The 27,088-nt window shown below is 40.4% G+C and overlaps 1 protein-coding gene and 1 long non-coding RNA gene across 4 annotated transcripts; one reads left to right on the forward strand and one right to left on the reverse strand.

Annotated features, from left to right (window-relative positions):
- Positions 1–1,253: 1,253 nt before the first annotated feature.
- LOC133163650 (uncharacterized) lies at positions 1,254–26,796 on the reverse strand. Of its 2 annotated transcripts, none has more exons than XR_009716423.1 (9): positions 26,689–26,796; positions 23,515–23,623; positions 17,077–17,201; positions 15,043–15,125; positions 13,964–14,097; positions 4,953–5,636; positions 4,172–4,264; positions 2,655–2,878; positions 1,254–2,087 (listed from the first exon to the last, which is right to left on the reverse strand). It is a non-coding gene; the product is annotated as an uncharacterized LOC133163650 (long non-coding RNA). The 2 variants fall into 2 exon arrangements; XR_009716424.1 differs by having other exon boundaries at positions 1,254–2,423.
- On the forward strand, positions 5,701–22,094 carry ccbe1 (collagen and calcium binding EGF domains 1). 2 transcript variants are annotated; one of them, XM_061293733.1, is made up of 11 exons: positions 5,701–5,978; positions 6,055–6,138; positions 15,565–15,617; positions 15,807–15,941; positions 16,129–16,266; positions 17,626–17,756; positions 18,511–18,607; positions 18,684–18,823; positions 19,578–19,613; positions 20,697–20,732; positions 20,828–22,094. In XM_061293733.1, exons 1-11 carry the CDS (start codon positions 5,875–5,877, stop codon positions 21,089–21,091), a joined length of 1,218 nt encoding a protein of 405 aa, XP_061149717.1. In that variant the 5' UTR covers positions 5,701–5,874; the 3' UTR covers positions 21,092–22,094. The 2 variants fall into 2 exon arrangements, with proteins under 2 accessions (XP_061149717.1, XP_061149718.1); XM_061293734.1 differs by having other exon boundaries at positions 17,644–17,756.
- Positions 26,797–27,088: the final 292 nt, after the last annotated feature.

Raw genomic sequence — 27,088 nt, forward strand, 5'->3', positions numbered from 1 at the left:
ACGTGGTTGAATTTTTTTTATTCACACAACGTAACACGAGCTGTACACCTGACATTTTCACGGCACTTCAGCCAAATGATATTATCGGATCTGGTAATCGGGAGAATTGGGTTCGAGTCTAGTTAACATTTATATAATAGTCATGAGTGAGATTCAAACTTCATTCTCCTGAATTTAAGGCAAAAGTTTTAACCACGAGACCAATTGGTGTGTTAACATACAGGCCCAGTTATCTGTATTTGTACGTTACTTTAAACGTGTACTATGAATACACCACAAAATCGCAAAATTTTCATGGCAATGTGGCCGAACGATATAATTCTGCGCTTGTGACCAGACAATTCGGGTTCGAGGCCCGGTCTGCCCATCATTTACGAAACAAACGCTCAGTGATGGAGAATCGAACCCGGTTCTCCTGAACTTAAGGCAAAATCTTTAACCTCTCGACCATTGCAGGTTCAATAAAACCCGTTCGCTTCTTTGTAGTTCAGTGTCACTGTGGACTTTTACCCTTCAAAGATGTTCAAAATTCTCTACAAATGCGACCAAATCTTGAACGAGATCCGTCCAGCTGTTGGTCGAGTGGATAACGCCATCGCCACCGACGACTGCAACTCTGGTTCGAGGCCCGTCTACTCCCACCGATGACACTTTGCCATTTTCCTCTCACTTCGCCGAAAAGTTTAACCTTTTTTTTTTCCTTCCCATTTGCTTGTTAATGACGTCATCACAAAAATCCTATATAAGACGTCACAAACGCGACATTCGTTTTCTTGCTCACTTTTGACAGCGTCCCGTAGTGCTGGTCCACTTGCTGCGCCGCCCGCTTTCCCACAAAATGCAGAGTTTGAGACTCAGACAAGGTGAGTGTTCACTATTTCTAAGCCTTTTAAAACTAACTGGTTTTACTCTCTTTCAGCGTCAGGTTGCAGGTTGGACGTGCAAGCTACGGTTGCTCTATCCTTGGCAGTTAACGACCGTAAGTTGCATCAAACGCCGTTTGGCCGAAGGTAAGTAGACAAAGCGTTTGCATAAATACGAAGAAATCGATCAAATATTTTAATGCAGTCGTGTTAATATTCTACTTTCTTTCTACAGGTGCGAATATTCAAAATGAACCCGACATGGACGACTTTCTGTGCGTTTTAAATTGGATTGACACGTCAACCCTTTTAATCAACCGCATCTAATTGTCTCATTTCTGCCCATAGGCTTGGATCTGCAACTGAAGAACCCGATTGACTGCAAAAAGGCAAAATTAACGTTTTAATTTGCACATCCATTTAACTAAATCAAGTTTTAATTTTATTTTTTGTCTGCAGGTTTCAAAATGGCCGACTTGCTGTCCTGTGAGCCCTGGATTTGAGACGTTTGCAGGTCTACTCTTGTTGACCATGTCTATCAAACCATCGCGTATGACAGAACATTTACCACAAGATGGGTTGTAACGTTACTGTGTCTTTCAGGCCAACAAATTGCGGTTGGAGAGAAGTCCAGAGCTGCACCTGCATTCTTCATTGGTGAAACACACATGCACACTTTAATAGATGAACAATTGTTTGTCCAATTTATTTCAATTTGTGCGTTTTCGCCCCGTTTTGCCCACTAGATGGTGCCAAAGGACCTGGTACCTGCTACATGAATTGACTGAAGTAAAAGCTCTAGGTTTGAACCTGTTGCAATGACAAACTCGACAAATCAAAGGGCTTGACACGTTTTTTGTTTTGTTTCAGGTGGCGCGGGTGCAAGCTGTCAAGAAATGAGGCGTCCTAATCGACTTCCTGTCCTACATGCTGACAGGTGACAAAACTTGGGCAAAAATTTGGCATGTTAACACTATCCCCTAAGAGTGCAGCGTTGAGTAGGAAAAAGACCCTCCACCTGCTAGGCCAATAAATTCTGCAAAACTGTGCCGAAGGTCCTCTAGGCTGTATCCATTTTCAGTGTTGAGACTTGCCTTGACTGTTCCCCTGTGTGTATGCAGATGTTCGTTGAGGAGTCTGCAACATTTCAGGAGATCCACGTGCTGTTACTCGTCTCAGATTCAAGTGCACAAATGACAAAAGTCTTCAGCGGAGGGTTTCAGTCTACAGTTAGAAAAATAAATAAAGTAAACTAAAAATGAGTTGTCTGTTCCTTTTCTTCATAGGACCTACAGGTGAAAACAACCATTCATGGTAAGCTACTTGCCGAAAGCTTTAAGTTAACTTTTTTACATGTGTACCAGGTCTCTACTTGCTGCCTGAAGAGCCCTCTGCTGGTAAGAGAAGGAAGTAAATTTCATACCATGTTCCAAAGGTTTTTTGTGTCCAGGGGAGGAGCACCATGAAGTACCTGCTCACAGTGGAAGCAATGGAGCAGAGGAAAGCTACATGCCAGAAACACTTTGCTTTTTCTTGGTACTTCCTTATATCAAAGGTAACCTGAGGAGTGGGCAGAATTTGGGTGGTACACTCTTTAAATGCTCATTGCACAATCCTCATGACAACTTTTTTCCCAATTTTTTTTTCTATTATCTGACAGGCAGAAAGGAACAAGATCAGCTTCCTGGTCATGCAGCTCTCAACACTTAATGCCATGAACAACTGTTTCGCACTGGTACGTTTCATGCCTAAACGATGTCTGCACAAATGTTGACTTGACTTTTAACTTACAGATCTTTTTGTCTTAGGTCCCGCTGGCCGTCCACTCCGCCACTCGTCCCGCTGGCCGTCCACTCCGCCACTCGTCCCGCTGGCCGTCCACTCCGCCACTCGTCCCACTGGCCGTCCACTCGTCCCACTGGCCGTCCACTCGTCCCACTGGCCGGCCACTCCGCCACTCGGCAACAAGCAGACTGCGATCAGACTTGTTACTTTGTTGCGATTGAATGTTTACTCTGCAAAAGAAATAAAGTTTGATTGCAAAGAATACTTGAACTCTCAACTCTTCAATATAAACATCACACAAATCAAACTTTAAAAATAATCAAACCTATAAAATTCCTCCCCCCCCCCCCCCCCCCAGGAATTTTTTTTTCAGATTTTTTTGTGGGGGATTTTTTTCCCTAGAATATTTTCTGAATTAAGGCGGGACAAAACTAATACTGCTTTGTGATTCGCTGAGAGCTGAGGAAGTGGGCGGGGCAACGGGAACTATAATCCGTGATTGGTTGAAAATTGGGCGGAGATATGCAAATGAAGCGCTATGTGATTGGTTGGGCGAAAATGGGGCGTGGTTGTATCAATCTGAAGCAATTTGATTGGTCAGATGTGCAAATGCCGGATTTTGATTGGCTGTTGGAAATGTGGGCGTGGTTATGCAAATTTAAGCTATACTGTGATTGGACAGTGTAAATTTGGGCAGGGTTAGGAGGCAGGCAAAGTGGCACTTAGGTTTTGGAAGGCAGTTTTCAGTCTCGAGGTGAGCGTTGCCCTTCTGTCACAGCCATGGACACAAGTTTTGACTGTTACTCTCCTTCTTACGTGACTCAAAGTGACAGCAATTCAATTGCAGATGGAGAGTCCATGGCAGTGACAGCAGGGCAACGCTCACCTCGAGACTGAAAACTGCCTTCCAAACCCTTAAGTGCCACTGCAGCAATCACCAAGCATGGAAAACTTCTGAGTGAAGCAAATTTCCTCTTAAAATACACAAAGACTTGCATTCCAATTGATTAATTTATTGAACAAAAAAGCAATTTGAAAACATTTGAGCAGTCAATGTTTGTGTGGGACTAATTTAGTTGCACACAAACCTTGAGAACGGGCCTTGCATGGTAACAGCTTAACTGTTTGATGAACTTACTTCACTTACTTAGTGACACAAGTGCCACCAGGGGGAAGGTGAGCACATGCAAGTGCCAGGTACTGCATAACATCTTCATCACAGACTTTTGGGTGTGTTTTTCAATGGCACTGATACAAACCAAGTTAGTTGAATATTAATCAAATGCATATTTCTGACTAACCTGCTTTGCATCAATGTCACTAAAAACACATTAAGAGGTGTTTGATGATTATTTTTTTGGCCTAGTGAGCAATATCAGATGTTTGCATGTGCTCACTTTCCCCCTGGTGGCGCTGTGTGCCATTAGAAGTGACAGGAGAGGTGGCTCCCAGCAGCCGGCCATCTTGTGGTGCAATGTGACATCGCACACATCAGCTTCTCAAGCACAATACTGCGTACTCACATCATGGTCCAGTTGCAGGTTCATGTCCCTTCCGCTGCGCATGTCCCACAAGGCTGTCAGCAGCACCTTTGGGGCCCAAACCTTCACTATATCCTGTCAAGCAAGCAAAAAAAAGTAGTGAGTCGCACTAATTGACACAAAATGTTTTTCAACTTATTCATTTTATTAGAACAGAGTGGTATAGTTTCACTTTTAATGTGAGTTCCCAAATGTGCCAACACACGTAATGCATTTGTGTGAGCAATCAGCTCCACACCCGACATGCAATGAGCACCTCAACCAAGGTTTCAAAGTCCTCAGAATGAGAGACTAAGTTTATGTGCCAAAATACTGAGGAGTTCAAATTTGGTCAAAATATTGTAAAAGGCAACAAACTGCTCCTAACATCATGCTTGGATGATTTCCTGGAAACTATAATGATACACTCTCCTATTTTTAACACTTTATTTAACATCGATTATCACAAACTATCAAATGACCGCAACAGTAATAGAATCCTCAACTACAGAGGGTGAGCGCCCTCTGTTAGAGACAAGTTGTACTGCACTCCCCTCACTTATTTGTATGTCTTTTGACCACAACTTCTGAAACTAATCGCTGTTAGGCACTACCTAATTCACCTGGCAACCGTAGAATAACTCAAAGCACGGATTATATTATTTTTTGAAAAGAATACCACCTCTCATTAGACACTGCCGGTATTTTAACCTTCTCTAGTCACCGAAGGCATAACACTACATCGTACGAATAAAAAAAATGAAGGAAACGCAACATGCAGTACCTTTCGAAAATATGTTGGCGTCGAGATGTGCAGGTAGACGACCAGGAGCCGACGTGGAGCCTCCACTCTTGCAGTTTGAACATCAGCTTATGCGTGGAAAACATAACAAAGCAACAAAACGGTTTCCTTGATTAAAGTTTGATCGACAGCCGAGTGCCAGTTGTGGGCGTGCTCGCTGACAAGCCACCTTTGTTGATATACGGTAGCTCGCGAGGTACAAACAAACTCAAGGAGCTCGTGTCGTAATGATGCTCCTGCATATTTACATGTAAAACGACAAACAACCGCTTGGAAATGTTTGCAATACTCACTCAAAACCAAAGGCGTAGGTTTGGTCTAAGCTTTGGTAGGTGGGTAGGGCCAATACAATTTAGCAACCCCCATGTCATTGTCATAGCTCCGAATAAATGTCGGAATCTCTCATAAAAACAACTCATTTAAAATGGTTTTTAAATTAATACTACCACTGCGTAGCATACTGAAATGTTACATGAATGTAGATTTTCGCTGTATTAAATGAATATGTTAAATATTACTACACCATCAGCCATCCCCAGTTGTTGACAAACTTTTTTTCTCCAATGACACATTCTGAGTCGAACTGGAGTGTGCGCCGTTGAGCTTCCATTGATAACCGCGAGGAGGCAGCAGAGCTCAAGTCCTCAATTTCGCTGCACTTCCCACCTGAATGTAAAATAAAAAATAAAATAAAAAGCGAGTAATTAAAGAAAAATCATTTATAATAATGACTTCTAAATCACTGCAGTTGAGCCGCTTGCTTCCAACGTGCGCGTGTTAAGTGGGAGGGTCCGTAGCTGGCTGGCTGCGTGTTCGGTTTGGATCCCGCACGGTCCCCGCACCACCACCGTCGCACTCATACAATGAGCGGGTGGCTCAGTGACAAGAGCACCGACGAAGCGTCATGAATCCCGGACACGCTCGGATCCTACTCGCTGCCGTCACCTGCGTACTGCTCATCTCCGGATCTTCGCCGAGGTCACAGCGGCAGGAGGACGCCCACCTCAGGTGAGGGTTCGGGGGACACTTTCACGCGACCGCGACGTAGATCTTTAAGTTGCTTTTGAAAATCATATTTTGACAGTGACAGTGAAGAGTGTTCAGATAACATCTCCACAACCAAGTACTCTTGCGTCAAGTCCAGTGGGGAAGTTGCGACATGCTACAGGTAAGTCCATTATTGGCTTTCATTACACTGGTCAACAGCAAATTTTAATCAGATATGGCTTGTGTCCTGATTTTTTACTTATAAATGCCTTTAGGTTTTTTTTTCTAGCACATCAGGTTTTTGAACTGGATTATTATTATCATTTTTTAGGTAAAATCCTGCGCACAGATTTTACGATGTATTGTAATTTATAGCTATCAGGAAAAAAATCCACCTGTTGCTGGAACTAATCTCTAATTCACAAAAAATACTAAATATATGACATAGTTTTTCTTATTGTTATGAAAATCAGAATTGTGAAAGAGAAAAGGGCAGATTTGGAGTCAGCACTAAAAAATCATCTTAAATTGTACTTGCATCGTTGATGAAATAATACTGCAAATGTCATCATATTTACATTACCTTCATCACAACTGACCCTTTTCATTATAATTTCTGTATCTGAATCTGACGAAGCCTATAAATGATTAATTAATAAATGATACATTTTTGTGTTTTGTGTCGGAAAAAAATTGTACTGTCACATCTTTATACATGTTGAATTTACATTGTTTAAGCAAAATGGATGATGATGAATGCCAATGTAAACACAGAAAATTTCAACTTGAACTGGACTTGGCTTGTGAGATGTTTCACCTTTTACCCCAAAGTTTTCTTGACTTATGTCTGTCTGTCTTACGCAAATAACAAATAACTGGCAGTGATTTAAAACACAGCTAACTGTTCTTTTACAGAACAATTATGGGTATGAGTTTTTCTAAGATGCTGAAATGCATGTGGGAGTGAGCCTCACAATTCCATGTCAGATCTTCTTTCATCAAAGTGCCACGGACGACCTCCCGTCATGTTCAATCTATTGTGACAGAGCTGAGTGTTAGTGTGTTGATATTTTCTCTGGCTCCTGCTTTAAATATTGGCTCAAAAGAGGCTGTGAAGCCTTTTGCTTCACAAATGCTTCTAATTGCGATATAAATGCATTACTAGTGCAATTGTGTGCCAGTTTGGCAACAACATGGGCGCTAAGTCCTGTTACTTTGCCACGCATCAAGAAAATTAAGTCTTGGCTTGACATTCTGCTTGTGATTAGTCTTTTTTTATTGTTTACATAGCGGTTTTCATGGTGGTTATAAAAGGTTTAATATCACTAGCGTAATTCTGGTTAGCTAGTTAATGTAGCATAGCAAAAGGCCATCTACTCGCTGATAAAATCATCAAATTTCATCAGCCACGCTCACATCGTTGAAACGGTTTCACCGTCACCGCGCTGGCCATGCCAAGACGAAGACCAGATTCCGCACTAAGCAACAATGGCGGGAACAAAAAGAACACATTTATAATGTTTTGTTTATAACTCTTCTTCAGTGGGGGCGCGCGAAAAGGATGATTGCGCTGATTTATTGTGTGTGCGATGTTGGCTTAGCCCGGCCAGTAAAAAGACTTCCCCATAAAAGACCCCTTCCCCTCTACAGCTGCAACATAATTAATGTGCGGCATGTGCAGTGGTTGCAGTGTTGTTTTTAAAAATAATTCTGCTGTTACGGAGCTTTTTTGTTTCTTTTTTTTTCTTACGTACAATGGCTGTAGTTAGCATATGCTAGCCGTTATTTTCATCAAAAAACACTCTCACTCTCATTGACTTCAAAACCTCTATTGCAAATTTGATGTTTTCTAAAGCAACAGTAGGAAATAATTGAATCCCAAGGAGGTATTGTACATGAGATTTAATTATTTTATTTTTCCTCTGTTTTGTGGATATAACACAGGTCACAGTTGTTCCACTATTCTGGTTACGTTAATATTTGTATATTTAACATAACTTCTTAACATCACAAAACTGGGTTCTTTAATTCTCTAAAAAAGAGCAATGGCGGAGCTAGGAATTTATCCCTTATGGGTTATATGGGAGAGGGAGGGGCGGAGCAAGGATGGTCAACAAAAATATATATATAAAATTTATAAAAAACATCTACATGCAATTCCAAACCATTTTGGCGGGTGTCAAATTTTCGCAATTTGTATTTTGCGTATTTTGTATTGTGGTTGCTCCCCCTATCAGTGTACAATGTGTAATGTTTCAATCAATGTTTTTTTTAAATACCAGTGAGGGCAATTTTCATGACATTGCAAGTTATGGAACGTCAAGCTTTGTAAATTTTGAGCCTTATTTGATGTAAAATCAATTTCTTATACATCTTGTTAGTTGCTCATTATAGCAATTTATCAGAATTACAAATCTCTAATCTAGTCATCTGCATAAGAAATGTCTAATCATCTTGCTTTTGCAGCTTCATGGGAAAAGAAATAAAAGGTGGATTCAATTGTCTAAAACAACACATCTGGAAGTTTTACTCAGATATGTTTAAAAGCAGCATTACTAAAATATGTTTTTTTTTTCACGCTACTAATGCAGCTAAGAAAAGATGATGGAGGGAGTCCAGGTTGTTTCTCAACATCTCCTTGAGCAGATGTAGACACAGCAAATCATGCCAATCTGAGATGCCTGAAAAGCATTTACACTGGTTGGCAGCCTTCCTCGCCATCATAACACTGAAACGTAGCCTGCCGAGAAAAAGTCCAACAAGCCCATATGACAATTGAGATGTAATAAATCCTCGCGATCTATTACCATTAAACGTCATAAAACTAACCAGCGTACATTGTGTCAAAGCTTATTCCGCCGTGTGACTATATCCGGGAAAAAAATCTTTTCCTGTCAATAATATGGTTATTGTAAAAAGTGAGACTATTTTTAACACATGACTATAATTTTTTTCTTGTAACATTAATAACTTCTAGTGGAACTTGGATTAATTTTGGCAATGTGTTTCCAGGTCAATAGCCTTCAAATTGCAATATATTTCTGTCGTTTTTTAGGGCTTTTAATCATAACGCTAAACCTCTGGTATTAGCTTAACAACAGGGATTTTTTTCTCTCTTGTACATAGTTTCGCTTTTGGGTCAAAACAAACCTGAGATCATTGTTTTTGGCAATAAAGAAAAGCCTGTCAGATGAGTGTCGGGAAAATAACGACTCTTACAGAGTTGAAAACTGAAAAGATTTCAATAGCGGACCACAAGGAAGAAGAAGGATGAGGAAGACATGGGGCTAGCTAATGATCACTGCTTTCCTTCAAGCATGCACACCTAATGATTAATTGTAATCATCACAATTAATCAGTAATAAAAACACTGTTAATTGTCATTGGTAGTGTTTGCATTGTGATTAATTACGAGTACAGCAAAACCTAAACTGAGAAATTCGTTTTCTGCGCACAAACCCAGTGCCCTATAATTGTAACAGGATATTGTGTGACGTACGTTTTTAGTAACACAGCACCTGCCGAGTGACTTCACAAAATGAGACAAATTTATATTTCAATAGTACTTTTGAAATAATCATTTAAATATAATGTATTAACTTTGGAAGCAATTATGTGTTAAAAAAAAAGATGATCCGTGAATCCCTACTCATGAAATTAGAGAGAAACCTACAATTCTCAAAATTACTTTCTATGTGTGACAGTCCACAACTTTTTGTATGTTCGAAAGTATTTCTATATTTTAAAATTTTTCATCATTTTATTAAATTTTATTAAATTATTATTTATTTTTTTAAACTAAAACTCAGTCATCCCTTGCCATGACGCGGTTCACTTTTTGTGGTGTTACTGTATTGCAGGTTTTTAAATTCTACATATCTAATTTTGTACTGCTGATGTTTCGCTATGTTGCGGGATTCTTCAGTGATCATTTTTCCACACAGACTGTAACTGCAGACTTAAATAGCAAAAAGTGCAAGCCAGAAGGAAAGAGTGAGTAAAAGACAGAGAATGTCCAAAGTTTGGAATCATTTCAAACTTCAGAAAAAACGATAAAATGCAATGTGCCTGCCGCAAAGCAGAACTGGCTAACGTCTACGGTCAAATAAACGTCATTGGATTGCCATTATACCTTTCCTCCACTTTTTAAAAACATTATGCTATTTTTAACTATTACAAAAACATTGCGACATTTTCTTATAAAATGTTCTTCTTATAATACTGCGATTATTCTCATTAACGTAAAATTTATTCTCATTAAAATTACAGCAAATTTTCAATACATTCAGGCTTGCTCCTTAAGTACTGTGACTTCTGTTATCACAATATGACTTGTATTATAAAAAAAGAGCTGTTAGAAATATATATGACTTTTAATCATGTAAAATGGTTTTCTTATAGGTTAACGACGTGGTATTTTAAAACTAAGTTTCTCATAATTCTATTCTCACAAGATTCAGCCGTCCCCCATTAATAATATTGTACTTTCGAATCAAGATCTGATTGATTAGCTGCAAGTGAGGGATGAAGATATGCTTGATTTGCATTTATTGCTGCTCCTGGTGGGGGTGGGGGAATTAAAGCCCAAACTTGTATTTCCTACAGTGCGGAAGATGCAGAAGGAGTGCAAGTCATCACCCTCGCACAAGGGAGGACATGTTAGTGTTAAAGAGCATTCCTTTGTGATAGATATGGACACCATGGAACGGCAAACATGCTGTTTGTTGCTTCGTTATAATGCTTGAACACAAGTGACCACCATGGGACATTCCTGGGTTTTCCATAAGTGCGCATAAAGGTAACCGAGCCAATTTTGTGCGTGGAAGTGGATTTACCGATTTACCCTGGTCTCCTAAAAGAAATCAGTCTCACGGCAAAAGTCTGTGATTGGCCACATTTGAGATTCAAAGTGGATCGTTGAGTATGCATAAATCTAAATCCTTGACAGCTATGTAAACGAGGGCCACTAAAAATGGTCAAGGGGCCACAAATTGCCCCCGAGCCACAGTTAGACCACCCACCAATGCTGAAGCAGTTTGTCTAATTCACGGCTCAATTTGACTTCTACTTAGAACCTTCGTTTCCCCAGACCATTTTTATCAGTCTTGGGTTGGGAACCAAAGGAGAGCCTGAGTCAGTTTACAATTCCATTGTCAAGTTGTTTTGCTTTTAAGGTTAAACTGCTGCTAGGACTGCCTTGGCAACTGCTATGGATTCATCAAGCAGGGACTGGATGCGATCCCGGTTGACTTAAGACAGAAGGCAGACTAGACCCTGGCTCGGTTGCTAGTGAATGGTAGGGTGATTGTGAATGGACTGTTGAGTGTGAATCAATCCAACGCCATGACAGCTATGCGAATGACTGCACTACCCCCCCCGGAGTTAGACTTCCACTTTTCATTCCTGACCAGATGTATGACAAAAATGCTATTTTTAAATATGGACTTTATATGTCAACTACAGTTGACCTTTGCATTTTTGCAGCTTAGCATCCGCGCATTCCTTTTTTTTTTCAATATTTTTTTCGTATTTTAAAATTTTCACAGAGTGATTTCTAAATATGCGCCATGGCTCTATGAAGATTGGGAAATACTGAATCACACATGATCGGAAACCCACGTGATTTTGGATATCTGACAGACAATTGAGTTATAGGTCAGCTTTTAGGGAGTTAGGAATTCTAACGGAAACAGAATTTCGACAGCTATTCAGACGGCCATTATTTTTTTAAGACAAAACAAGGAATTGCAGTGATTTTGATTGATGGCTGGAATCAAAGATCGGTTAGGTTGCAGAGTTTGGCCAGTTGCAAAACTTGAGATGGTATGTGGCGTTTGCGAAATCCGACTTTCGTCATCTAAAGTTCTCCATCTGCTGTTCTGCCTCTTAAGAAAAAGATATCATCTGGTGGAAAAACGGTAACAATCGTCAGTATTTTTTTAACCTGCAATCTAATAATTCCAGGGAATAATGAGGACACGGATGAGGGAACGTCAATATGTCAAAGGAATTTTACATTAAGAACAGGGGAAATCGCTCCTGTGGTATTCTTAGATGAACCAGTGACCTCTATGATGTCTTTTTCCCCCTGGTGGTTCTCTGGCCTTTAAGATGGACTCAGATTACTATGTTGTTGTTTTTTTGTATTCCCATAAACCGTTTATCTTCAGGTGTGCTTTAGCAAGTTTAAACTTGTTGAACTTGAGCTCCTCATCTTCTTTACCATTACGGTATATAGGACCTGAATACATTGTGTCTCCAACTACCGAGACAGTTTATGGTGAAAGTCTTGATTTAATATCCCATAACATCATCCTCTTTACCAGTCATGGAGGAGGTTCATTCGTAAGTGACATGATGCGAACCCCCTCAGTGTAAACCGAGCAAGATGCACTTCAGTGCATGTTTACATTTTTACTCGACTATGCCAAGATCTGCTGAGACGGTTTACGGTGACAACTTGATTTAATATCTGTTGCGTCATCTTCTTAACCTACAAGGTTTAATGTACATGTAATGTGTACCTCACATTAATGCAAACTGAATGAAGAGCTGCATACTAGTTAATTTTACTCAAGTGTGCCGAAAACGTGCAAGACGCTTTATAGAAAGTCATTGCTTCACAAACATGCAATTAAATTTAAATCTAGGCCATGTAAACATATTAAAAATCAAACACGCGACCGTTACTATTTTTGTTGAACAAAAACAAAAAATGTTTCACATTTTCGCACACCCCGGAATTTATTCTCGCTCTTTTTGTGTCATCAGGTCGACACATTACGTGACTAAATAACTACTTTTTGTGGTTTATGTGATGTGCTGGCTAATCATTCTTTCTAGCGCGTTCCCCTCGAAAATAAGCCTTCAACACGCCGTCGCTTGTATAACCTCGTCATTGACGTTTTTTTTTTTTTACTTGGGGTATTAAAAAGATTCATTCGTAGGAACAGAATGTTTTACAGTCCATATGAAAAAGGGGAGTGTGGCTAGAGTGCATACAATACCATAGAGGTTTTAATAGACGGAATACCTGCAGATTCCATAAAAAAAGACGAGTTGGATGAATTCCATTTTATAGGTTTTGGCATAAATATGGACTATAAAAGACAAGTGAACATGAGGAAAAACAGTGTGGCCAAAGTATAGAAAGTGAGGATTGGACACAGATCTTGTTATTAATATCTCTTTCTTATAGTGTCAATCAAAAATGAGTATTTTTATATTTTAAAAGCCACTTTGGTTTGACTACAGTAATGGATCTCTCTCAGAATAACAAACAGAGATGTTCGGCAAGAAAATGGCAGCCACCATATTTGTGGAAATGATTCAATTATGGGTTGATTGGTTGTATATTTGAGGTCACATATACACACATTCAAAGTGGGCCGGTTAATCAGGTGGGATTCTTTTTAATATTGTGTGTCGCCAGCAGACGTTGAAGACAAATAATCTGAAAATGTGAGCATTGGTCTGTTGCTTTAGTGAGACGGCGGAAGAGAGAAAGTATCAGCATGCACAAAGTCCATCACACAGGGCTTCAACCATAACATCACAAACATGTGTTGACTATTCTACTATAGTCTAATCTAGTATACTAATATAGTAATCTAGTTTGGATTTTTGTAGTCTATTTTAGTTTAGTCCAATCCACTGTAGTCAAGCCTAGCCGAGAATAGTTTCGCCCAGCCCAGTCTCGTGTAGTATAATCTGGTGTAGTAAAATCCAGTTTATTCGCGTGTTGGCTATTTTAGTCTATTCGAATGTAGACTAATGAACGCTAAACTACTCTAGTATAGCCTGTTATTGACTATTCTGTAGTGTAATCTAGTCTACTCTAGTGTCATCTACCCCAATCCAGTCGAGTGAAGTCCAATGAAGTTTAGTCTAATCAAGTCTTGTCTCGTCAAGCGTAGTCATAGCATGTCTTGTCTTGTCTGTTCAGGTCAAAAAAGGCCGAGTTGTTTTTTTGTTTTGTTTTGCTTGTATTGTTTTAGGCTACTGACCTGCTTTTCCTTAGGACACCGTTGTTGTTTTAAACTTCAAGCAGATTGAAACATCAACTCCTCCCTCCACGTCTGACTGAAGTCATGGTGTGTCAACACCAGTCCACGAGAAATCATTTTAAACAGAAACATTCCTGAAAGAAAAACAGATCATCTTGTAGAGTTGTTTTGGATGTTTCCTAACCCCGCTTGGTTTCTCCACAAGGGGCAATCTTGTGAGCATTTTACCTTAATGCTAATTCAATAAAAGATGCACAGTTGAGGGAAAGTGAACACGGATATGGATCCGGTTACTCTCGTGATGGCGGGGGATGTTTGTTTTCACCGCCATCGTCCCACCGACTGTTTGCTTATTCTCCTTTTGGGTCACACAGGAAGTCATCCGCGAGTAAACTCTCTCAGGGTGTCCACTCGTGGCGTCCCCTTTCCCAGAATCTTTACAATACAATAATTCATGCTAGCCAAGATCAGGCAGCGCTTACTAGGAATAAAATTTACTGGCAATAAAATTTTCAAGTTTAGTATTGTCTCGTCTAGTGTTTCATAATCTACTTCAGTTTAGTATGTGTGCCACGCTGGTCAGATATTTGATTTGAAAATCATTTGCCTCTTGAGCGCCCCTATGTGGCGCATGGCTGGTTTGCGGCGAGGGTCAAGACAAACGTAATCAAATGCGATGGTCACGCTTTAACATTCATACGCCCCCGGTGTGCCGAGAGAAGTCGTCACGGTGTCTAGTAAGTGTTCCGTAAGAGTGAGTGATTATTATTTGCATTCTGTTCCAGTGAGCATGTCTCGCAGCGCACATTTAAAGAAAACATACATTAAAAGTACATTGTTGAACCAAAATAATGTTTTCAAGCTATCTTTGTGGTTTCCCTCATGTGGTTGATTTACAGTTTTACATCGAATGGTTTCCTGAAAAGAAATATGTTCACCTCCATTTTAACATCTATCATCTGCAAAATCAGCATTGGGTGTAGCGCTACCATTCAGAAACTAACTGTTGTTGGTATCCTTCTAATAACTGCAATTGTTACTATTTTAGATTATTATAAATGTAAAAAAATATATTTTACCTTTTATAGTTTCATCAGATTGAACCGAGGATCCTCTGTGCCAGCTTTTCTTGTCCTTTACCTCACATAACAAGTAGGCCAGACTATAAAAGAAAAATGAGTGGCATCAATCATATTTGAACACTGCCAAGCACAAAACAAAGGCAGTGCCCCCAATAGATGAATAAATGCTGCAAGAATTACAGGGTCATCTTCTCTAAGTGAGCACGTTGAATTGCCCTGTTCACTTATTCAGGTAATTCAATTTTTTTTTAGTGTGTATCATTTCCTGTTTGACCAACAGCAACACCTGGAAGCACTTTTTACTTTTAGAGTGCGAGCCGGTGATGAATAATAATCGTAATGCTTTGGATCAGAATGGAGCGGTGAGGGAACCGGTCCAAGTCAGCGGGAAAGTCTTGTGTCCGACCTGCGGACAGCTGCGACTGTTTGTATTTTATTAATACATGTCAGCCGTAATGCGGCTTTAATAGACGTATTATACCCAACTTTATTTGCTCCCGTTTTCTTTTTTCTTTTCAGAAAGCAGTGCTGCCGGGGGTTCAAGTTCGTGCTGGGCCAGTGCATTCCTGAAGGTAAGCGAGTCTCGCCAATTAGTTTTGATCAATCAATTCATCGGTTATATATTACAATTTCTTGTGAAAAATATCAAAAAGGCTATTTCTATTTGTAGTGTGGTTATAATTTATGTACAATAAATACATTGACCTGTGGATAAAGTGAGTAGAAAATCACACGGCTAACTTTTCCTTTGTATTTTGCAGACTACGACGTGTGCTCTGGCGCTCCCTGCGAGCAGCAGTGTAGTGATCACTTTGGCCGGGTGGTGTGCACCTGTTACCACGGCTACCGTTACCACCGCGAGCGACACCGTAACCGTGAGAAGCCCTACTGCCTGGGTGAGCCTTTCCATTTGAAAGAGTAGGATTTTTTTCTTTGGCCAATCACGTGACAGGATATGAAAAGAGTATGTTGCTACAAAAAAGATGAATGTTGCATTGCATCTGATTAGGCAGTAAATCATTACTACATGGATCAGTATCTGTACCGCACACATAACAGTGGATTCCGGAATTGTTTGTTCAGACATTGATGAATGCAGTGACACAAACACGACGGTGTGCTCCCAACTTTGCATCAACACGATTGGGAGCTTTCATTGCAAGTGCCATCCGGGCTTCTTCCTGGAGGAAGATGGGCGAACATGCAGCAAAGAAGGAAGAGGTCAGTGGCTTGTTACGTGGAGACCGGGCTACGTGGATAAGACATGGTGGATTTATGAACTTAATCATAGGTTTCAACAAAATTACCCGTATAGAAATGCTCTCTTAGGCTAGCTTAGGAAATGCTTTAGCCGTAAATTGAGTACGGTGACGGGTTCGCAGACGGGTTAGAGAAAATGGCTTCAGCAGAGAAGAGTTATGATTTTTTTTTCTGGTGATATTAATCCCCTGGTGGACTAACTGTTTACTTTCGTCTTACAAAATGTGAAATGTCTTTCTTAATTCAAATTAGAGTGCATTTTTTCCAGTTTGTGAATTTCAGCATTTTTTTAAAATGACTTATTGTGTTATAGATCGCAATGGGCACAATCATAACTGCCCCTCAGGCCAAAGAAAAAATTCATTGTTACTGGCGGGTGGAAACAGTTCATTCAAATTAGCTGAATTTATACAGTAAATCTAAAGTTTTAAGAATGGATTGCTCTCTTTGGCAATGCAACATGCCATTTTCTTGGTTTCCTGAAAGGTGATTCTGGAAAAGCGAACATTCTGCTCAAGGCCTGCAAAATGCCTGGCTATGTCAACTAGGCTGGTTGAATAACTCGGGGTTGATGTAAGGATGTATATATCTTTTTTAGTCATGACTTCTTTCAATTCCATGCAGTATAATAAACTTAACAGTTAGAAAGGGATGTTTTAATGCAAACAGTAAGTGTTGGGGTTAAGCAGGGACATTTATGTCCTCATTGGTGGGGACGTGTGTGTGTGTGTGTTTGTGTGTGTGTGTGTGTGTGTGTGTGTGTGTGCGCACCTGGTAGTCATTACAAATGGCACGTCAGAACAGTTTTTCCTCCCGAGCGTGAACTTTGAACCCTCGGACTCCGGGGTCCTTCTACGGTTTGCCTTGATGCTCTTGAGGAAAACATCACAAAGGACCTGGAAGATTAAAAATAATAATAATAAAGATGTTCACGCCCATTCCGACGGCAATGAGGCGGTCCTTCCTCCCGAGGGTATCTCCCCAAAAGCTACGTGGTCCCGACACTGTCAATCTGCCATTTAATGTATGCGTGTGGAAACAAAAGCAAGCTCTGTACGTCGACCTTTTTCACGATTGTTACTCTGATTATCCAACCAGAAGGGCAAATGGGAATGGCGGTGGAAAAATTCTGGCAAACGGGTCCCCTCAAAGGGGCGACCCAAGACTGACGGCTGGCTCGCGGGGTGTGATGCCTGCTCCTATACTTGTCAATTAAACGGGAACCATACTAGTTTGCGTCGGAATGTGAGTCACCAATAGTGAGGTGTGTGTTTTAACAATATATACGTATATGTATATATAATAACATTTTTGAAACAGGAATGATATCATCAACAGTACTGCATCATGTCTTGGAGACATCTGACAATGTGATGAACACGGGGACCTGCTCAGCCACGTGTGATGACTTCCAGCAGATCAAGACCACCGTGTGGCAGCTCAAACAGAAGGTGGGCGCCCTATAAGTCTAACTTTGAAAAACCCAAATCTTATCAATAATATAATAATAATATATAATAATATAATACAGTGAACCCCACGATAATATTTTTTTTTTTTAATGGATTTTTACAAATCCACCGTGCCTTGAGTGTAAAACCAAATTATGGCGCAACATGCCAGCAGCACTGAGATCAACTGGAATATTTTTTTGATTGGGTTTGGTTGGGTCGAACATTTTAGTTTAGCAGTTTCTAACAGTAAATAACTGTGCAAGCACACGATAAACCATAATCCACTTTATTGTGTGCTCACTAACTTCCATTTACTGTACGTCTTCATGATGGAGATCTGCAGAACCCATCTACTCCCATCTTTATTTTTCCACACAGTTTCGACAGCGCGAGTCACCCATTAACAGCCCCCTGGAGATGTAATACACTACATTTTTTCATCTTTTTTTTTTTTTAAAGAGAGATAAAAACGCCTGGACACATTTCACTTCACTTGATGTCTTTCTCCAAGTGCGAATGAGACAGGAAATTAACAGGGGAAAAAGACAACGGTAGACTCGCATTTCACCTCAAGGAATCCTGTCTGCCACTTATGGCGCTTTGGATCGCATGATTAATTGCTACCTGTCATGTGGTACTTTAGTACCATACAAACTGGACAGACATATAAAATAATGCGTGACAATGATAATTCATCCTCATTCATGCGTCATTGTAAAATATTCACCGACTGACTTTTTCTTTCATCAAGATACTGTCGAGCAGTTCTGATGTTCCAGAGCAGACGACCAACGACAAAATCCCAGCTACCTTTTTAACGGGACCGCCTGGTCTGCCTGGTTCGCCAGGTAAACGTGCATCTTATTGCACCGTTAAAGCAACATTAACTTTCATTAACACGTCTGGTTTTGTTTGTTTGTTTAGGAGATCCGGGACCCAAAGGACCACCGGGTCTTGTAGGACAATCAGGGCCCTTGGGCCCTCCTGGACCAAGGGGCTTGATGGGTCCCATGGGGCCCACACCAGACTTGTCCCACATCAGACGAGGATCTCGCGGACCTGTGGTCAGTTGATACCATTCAGCCATTTAGCCTTGTAAAATATTGGCAACATTTAATTTTCATAAAATTGCTTCCATAATAGTAAAACCAAAAAATACTTGATTCACCTTTTATTTCCAGAGTCTGACTTTTTTCTCATGATCTCATAACTTCATTTCACAATTAAATAGATGATTGTTAAAGTGCAACTCATTTACAGTATGAGCTCACATGCAAATATTTGGAATCGATGTATGGTTATTAATAGCGTCGTTAAGATCCGATCCATTTCAACTGAGCCTGAAATGCTGAAACGTCGACCTTTGGAGCTAAGAACAATGAAAGGTTAATCCTTTGACAAGTGGTTTTCTTTGGCCGGGTTGCTTTCTCTGCCCGCGAGCGTCATCCTTTCATGTTGATTAGTATGACCGGGACGTGGACCAAGAATGCGCAGGGTGCCGTTGTGCATTGCCATATTGATGAATGACACTATCAACACCTGCAATCAGACGAGCCGGCGGCGTTAACGGGGCCAAAAACTCACAAGGCCCTCCAGTGAGCATTCGGAGGTTTTTAATTACTTACGTTCGTCTCTGAAAACCTCTTAATCCTCGTTAGAGGTGTGTCGATGTATTGGGGAAAAGAATCGTATTTCACGCAAAAATCTAAATTGAGCATTAAGACCTGTGGCATGAAGCTAGCTTAAGAGAGCCGAGCACATCATCATGGCTAAGCACTATTACAATTCCTAACATGAGCTGTTGTCTTTATCCAACAGGGGCCTCCGGGAGCGCCGGGAAAAGACGGGCACAAGGTGACGTAAAAATTCAACAGCGGTTAACAGAGGTCTAGTGTCAACTACACGGCGATAATTATTCACAGTCAAAGTTGCTAAATCGGATTTAAGACGGATGACTGATTGTACATGACGTCTGTGATGCACTCAAGTGCAAACGTGTTTCTTGCCCCGTGAAAATTACAAGTCAGCCCGCAGGGGGTTAACACTTTAGAGTTGTTCAAGTGGTCATTAACTTTTTTCCTGATCGGTGTTAAGAAAACCCCGCGGACCACTCGCCACGTCTGGAATATTTCAGTATTTTTTTCGTAAGGGAACTTGAACGGTGTGCTTTGCTTCACCCCGACAGGAAACCAAAAGGCTTCAAGATGCTCCAAACTTTAGATCATGATGTCTGTTCACGTTTTCTGTTTACTGTCTCGTTTTTTATTTTAATCAGACATGAAAAAATACCACTAACTGTACATAAAAGCATTTCTGGTTACTCTTGGTATTGAAGCAATCGTATAATACCGTGGTGAGCTTAATTGTTGGGATTAATGTATGACTCGTTCTCGCTGATATATTGTAAATAAATACATAACTATGTTTCATGTTGAATGAGGGAAGCAGGGGGAGCTGATGCGCTCACTCTTGGCATACCTTCATGCAACATGTAGCAAAAATGATGGTTTTATTGACTTTTGATAAAGTTGTGACATCTTTTGGAACTGTGCCGCTTAGTTTAATACCGATTTGCTGGGCTAAGCGGCTCGTTGGTGTGGTCCAATTGAGGTGCCTTAGCTACACACAATTTTCCCGCAACGGAGATGTTTGTGTGGATAGATCGGAGGGTGATGCTAATCTGTCTCTCCGAGTAACAAATCCAAACCATCTGCCAAAACACTCACAGCCCCAGCGTGACCCCCCTCTCCCCCTGCGAGCACGCCAAACCACCTCAACGGTCAGGCAAACGAGCGCTACCGTAGATCAACAGTGATTCTTCACAGTTGCTATTGCACTCGTTAGAGAGAAAAAAAAATCTACAATATTATGAATTCCTCTTGCGCTCCCCTATACTCATGTTCATTCAAACTAAATATTTGTTTCTTTACACTACAGGGGGAGCGAGGAGCACCCGGGCCGACTGGACCTTCAGTAAGTATCGGCATCTACATCCAAATTCAAGTTCTGAGTACGGAAGGTCACTTTTTGTCATTGTTATTTATCTGTTTGTCATTGTCGACTTTTAGGGCCCTCCAGGCTCGTTCGACTTTCTACTATTGCTGATGGCCGACATCCGCAATGACATCGCCGACCTCCAGATCAAAGTGTACGGCCGAGCGCCCGTCTACCCGGGGGAGGAGCTACCCGTGATGCCCGGCGCCTGGCGAGACAGCCAAGACATGGGCTCGGGCGAGGACTTCCGAGAGATGATGCCGCCACCGCCGCCGCACTCCAAGAGGACCCGGAAGAGAAAGCCACCGCGAAGCAGGACAGATAGCAATGGACTCTAAATAGTCAACGTGAGATGTAAATATCGTATGATTATTTAACTATTTTTATTAATAGAATGTATCAGATGCCTTTTGGATCACAGATGTTTATTTTTCTAGATTGTATGCAAGATGATGGTTATTTTTAAACGTTTTTAAACATCCTTCCTAGCACATTAAAAGAAGAGCTTTACTATAAATAGGTGATGGGAAAATGAAGCTTGAAGATGATTCATGAACCAGTTGTGTATGGAGATCTCTAGATGGCACTCTTGTTAAACCAACCGTGTCATCTAGGAGTCACCTAGTGCATGAAGCAAATTGGAAGCTTCCATTTCCCATTGCTACTATAAATCATCTCATTATGATTAGCAATAACATTCTTTGTATTTTATTTATTATTCATACTTATTACAATACATTATGACTTTTCGTCTCATGAGTTTTGAAAAAATATTCCGGCTAGAACCGGGTTTTTATTGTATTTGTACTTTATTTTGAACACGAGCGAGAAAGTGGTCAAACAATTAGGTAAAATTGACTCAAGATATTCATTTTATAGATTGATGCTATGTGTAAGGTGAGTCCACTGTGCTGCTTTGTTGCCGCGGTAACAACATAACAACCGGCGCTGATAAAGTAAATGTTTTTTTTAAAAAGCGCTGCTGACATACATCCCCGTGCTGCGGTAAATCTCCACTTAACACCGCTGATGTAATATCACACGTGTGAATCGTTTACGCAGTTTAGACGCTTCGTAGTTCAAATGATAACAACGTGTCTAATCTCATATACACAAAGGAATGATGCGAATGGATGAGAATATTCACATGCAAAATTCAAAGTATTGTTTTCTCTTAAGATTACAAGGGCTCTTGCAACAGTAATTTTTCACAATTGAAAACAAAACATTATGTTATCCTCAAATTGAGAAATGAAACCTTCTATTGCGCAATTATGACTTTTTTTTATAATGCTCTGACAAGATTTTACTGGCACAAATAAAACTTTTGTAACATTCTGACTTTTTTATTACGACTTTTATGTAATTAGTCAAGAAAGATAGTTCTTTTCTTAATTACGATTTTTCTAAATGAATCCTTTTCTCATAAAACTGCCCTGCATTGAGTTTAATAAAAACACTCTTGTTTGATTGTTACCCACTAGAGGGAGACAAAGGCTCACTCACTTGGTCCATAATTGCAAGCGCAAATAATGATTTTCTAAAATGGGGAGGGAATGCAATGTATATGAAGACAATAAAACATGAAAAATAAATAACCTGGTTGTTTAAATTGCCATGGGGTTAAGTCACAAGAGGAATACGTTTTCATTTTCTATGTGTGTTTGACTGTTTGCTGCACTAGTAACTATGCATGGGGCATTAGTATGTCAACGTGCCACAAAAGTATTCATTGAGTATTATTTTTTTATTAAAATATGATCACATCCACTTATTATATGCGCCATGTCAGAAGTTCAAGAAGCCGTATTGGGCCCTCTTTGGGACTTCCAGCGGCGTTGGGATCCAGCTAAGTTTTTTTTTTTTTTTCTAAAGTCATAAAAGTTTGTTGTTGTTTGAACTTTTTTTTCCTGAACCTATTGACGTTTGGATGAAGAAAAATTCTAATCTTAGGAGCTAAATGTCATTGTTGTTTTCTTGAAAAACAACCTGGTAAGAAAACTGTAAAGTGCCCCGTTGGTGTCATTCATCACTTGTGCTTCTACGTGTTTCCAAAATGGAGACTTAAGAAAATAATGGAAATAATCGGCGCCAGGGTCAAACTGTCGCCAGAATAAAACATTTAACTGCGCCAGGATTTTTAAGTAGCATTTTTGTATTGTTAACTGTCCTACAAATAAGTTAACTTATTGAATACTTAACATAAGCAGCTTCAATGAGACAAAGGTAGTGCTTTGCCACCAAATTGTGGCATCTAAAATTATAAATCTACCGTATTTTGGGGAGGGTGGATTTCACAGATTTTTCTCCAGCCATAATAGTCTGGATTTACTATATACATGCCATAAAAACATTTGCAATATTTGTGACAATTACAGAGAAGGCAGCAATCAAACTGGAACACTTATTTTTAATTAAAAGTCTACAATTTGTTGCCCGCTCACATTAACAAATTTATGGCACCGTGTCCATTCCTTTAAGCCACTCTAAATTATGACTCACTTGGGCTTTATGTGTTTTTCCAACAGCACATTTCTACTTTACAGCATGTTTCTGCAGGTTTGACGGACGTTTCATTATAACGACCCCTTTGATTTAGGTAACATAAACTTCATCATGATGTGACATCTAATCTCATTCTAGCTGTTCAATTTACGGCTGCTTTGGCAACTATACTATAAACCATGTAAACTTTAGGTTTGTGCCATGATGACATTATATTGCACCCCGGATGCCCCCAAAGTATGAAGAGTCTCAGTACCTCATGAGAGCCACTAGATAGCGGTCGTCGCTCACAACAAACTGGATGGTGACATGACAGCTACAATTCCAAGTGGGGTCCAAAGAACCACAGGCGTCCAAGTGGGGGTCTGCCAAAGAAAAATTGCAATGAATGATTGTTGCATAAGTTTATTTGTTAATGCGAAGGGTTACCAATATGATACACAAGTCTGAAATAAAAAAATGGGTAAGTTACTTTTGAGATTATTGTATGCGATTAACAACTGATGATATTCATTTGTGTGAAGACAAAAAAATCCGAGCTTGTATTCACATTTTCAAAGGATAATTTACGCAACGTTCGTAGGAAATCACAACAAGCCGCCGACTATTCATATGGTCCTTGGAGGCCACGATGTTGGTGACCTTTGCAAAAATAATTTAAAAAATAAATCACCGAAATAAATGTTCGTGATTTTTTTTTAAACTAGTTGTGACTTGTCTTACTTGAACTTACTGATTTTGTTTTTATGTAGTTATACAACTTGACAGCCTGAATTGTCATCCGCCATTATCACAACAACGACGTCAGTGTAATGATCAACACTATCCACCCTTTCCAAGTTGTCTTTATTTGTGTAAACAAACGACAAAACATGACATCACCGTTGCGGGTCGTGTCTTTGTGTCCGTAATGAGCCCATTTTCCGAGCATGCGTTTGATTAAAATGCCGGCCCCCGCTATTGAAGAACGCCTCCCTAACAAGCTTATCTTGTTAGAGGAAAGTTGGCACTTCATTTCCCTCTGCAAAAATCTCTTGTGGAAGTAATTAATTGAGGGTAAGCCTTAAAAGATTCCAAATATTTACTGAAGTGGGCCCTTGTATCCTAATTATATCTCCCCCCTCACCACCACCTCCCCTCGTTATTTAGCCCCCCCCCCAAAAAAGAGATGCACCGCTTGAATGGAAGAAAATTAGTGTTACCCAATTCATTAATGAATGCGTTTAGCATGGGCAGCAAATTAAGCGCTCCAAAAATCCTCCATTCAGGGAAGATTATGATGTAAAAAGGGAAAAAAAGAAAAATACATTGCTGCAGCGAGGAGACAGTGCAAATGCGCTTCTAATGAGGTGAAAGGCACCCCCTTAACATCCATCTGCGCCCCCCCTCCTTGTTGAAGGAAGTATGGAGAGAGTGGAGGCGGACAATAATAAGAGATTGCAAACAGGTAAAAGAGGATTGAATGGCTCTCTTTCTGGGACTCCTGGGGGGCCCCTGGGCCCTGTCAGCACAACAACACTTGGCCCTGGAGAGAAGCCCCCGCCACCCCACCACACCCCATCTGGTGTTGTGAATGGCCAAGTTTTGTAACACTGGACCAACACACACACACACACACACACACACACACGCACACACACTCTTGAGTTATCTTTACTCTGGCTTTGTCTAGTCTAATTGGAGCTGATGAGGCCCCTAATTGGTCGCTTTTTCACAAGGCCCGCCCACTTCAAACCATGGCGAGCATGAGCGGAGTTAATGAGAGGCCTGAAGAGTAAAAAAGAAATCTGTTTCGGCAAAGGGAAGAAAGGGAAAGTTGAGGGTATCTTTTTTGAAAAGACCTGGCAGGGCACACTAAAAGGGGGCAGGCGGGGGCACCAGCCCCCACCACACTTCTGCACATAAATGGACGGGGGGGGGGGGCATATGCCATTGTCCTTGTTGCTTAAATAATGAGCGTGAAGGTTGCTGCTGAAATGAATGTGCCAAAGTCCGATGAGTGGTCTAACCCACTCCAGGCTGGACCACACTGGACCTTGTTGGAGCGAAGCCCCCTCCAAGGTGGGACCCTGGGCCATTGTGAAGATGGAGCATGTGCAACACTCAGCCACTTTTATTGGGCTAATCTTTTTTTGGGAAATGTTTTCTTCTATAGAAACACCACCAAAAAAAATCCTCATCATACTTTACAGTACTTCATCAAACATTCCAATACACAAAAAACTACATTGAGTGACTCAACCATAAAATATGTCTAGGGAGACGTCGATAGTCCATTTGTATGGATAATGCATGACGGTTCGTGTGACATGATGCATGATGCTCGAGGGCCGCTATCCTGCATGTTTTGGATCTTTCCGTCCTCCAACACACCCGGTTCAAATAATCACGATCTTTATCAGGCTTTTGCAGAACTTGTTGATGAGCTGATCATTTAATCGAGATTATGTTCTCTGATGGGCTCATTCACTTGCGAGGATTTAGAAGGCTGTGATCTAATATTCATAAGACCAATTCTATTTGAGTGGGCTAGTCATAGCATTGGTTAATAAATAAAAAGATTGTCATAGAACCCAGTTTGTATATCAATGATAATCGATGATAAATACTATTTTGAGACTAAGTGGTAGGATGAGATACGTTTTTTTTTTTTTTTTTACTTCCGCTGTGTTATTTTCTACATTGATTTACACATGACATGTTGACGACAAAACGTATAATTGACTGGCCAAATATTTGCGCTGGCTACCGGGATGAGCTTTTCACAGGCACCGCTGACCCATTAACATCTAGCAGGTTGTCATTGTGTTGAGCTAAATTGATGCATTAGCATGGCTTTTGTCATTTTAAATCCCACGTTTGGCCTCAAAGGAGTGCGGGTTTAACTCCCTAATGAGGACTTTGGCCACAAAGGCACAGAGGACTCTTATTTATCTTATTCTCTAAATCCACTGAGCGTTTACGATGCGCTTCGCAAAATTGACAATTTATGACGTCCAATACTGTTTACAAAGAATCAACCTGTACAAAGTCTGGTTGTTGTTGCAGTGATGTACAATCCAATATATTTCCCCCAAATATATATATATATATATAAATTAATACATTAGAAATATACATATGTAGTAGTATCTAAGAAAAAACGATTATGGCATTTTTAACATAAATATCAATGGGGGGGGGGGGTCAGTGAGCAACCAATTGACCAGTTATTGCACTGGCAGGATTGTTATGTTCCATTATTGTGAACTTTAAGAGGGATAAAGGACAAGAGCTTTTGATTTATGATTTTCCGATTTAAAAAGAATCACATCTGCCATGCATGTTTATGGATCTTGCAGATAAACAAAATCTTAGCGTTTAACATGAAGTGACATCGGCAGCGCACATGAAACCTTCTCACTCCAAAGCCTCACAGATCACTTCTTACCATTTGCTGATCATGCGACAGAAGAATCAAAATCCCCAGATTAGCGTTGCCACAATAGCCCTGTTTTGTTGCGACAAGAGCAGGTTTACACCGAAGGGAAGGCCGCTGGGGCCCCCTCGGTCAACGGGGGCAGAACCAGTGAAAGTCAACAGAAAGTGAATGGTGACTCAATTGTGTCAACCTTGCATCTCCTGCTGTGGCTTTCACAGCCCACTACTGACCCAAAATTTAACACACGCTAATTATGACTCAAAATTAATTCATTGCTCACCTGTTTAAGTAATGTTGCTAGATTTTGTTTCATCAACATCATAGTCTTTGTTTTTTTAAGGGGGAATGATGCATCCATACAACGGTTTAGTTGGGGATGAGTGGAACAGCCAAGAGTTGGGGGATGAAA

The sequence above is a fragment of the Syngnathus typhle genome, linkage group LG12 (genome assembly GCF_033458585.1).
Source record: "Syngnathus typhle isolate RoL2023-S1 ecotype Sweden linkage group LG12, RoL_Styp_1.0, whole genome shotgun sequence".
NCBI classification, from domain to species: Eukaryota; Metazoa; Chordata; class Actinopteri; order Syngnathiformes; family Syngnathidae; genus Syngnathus; species Syngnathus typhle.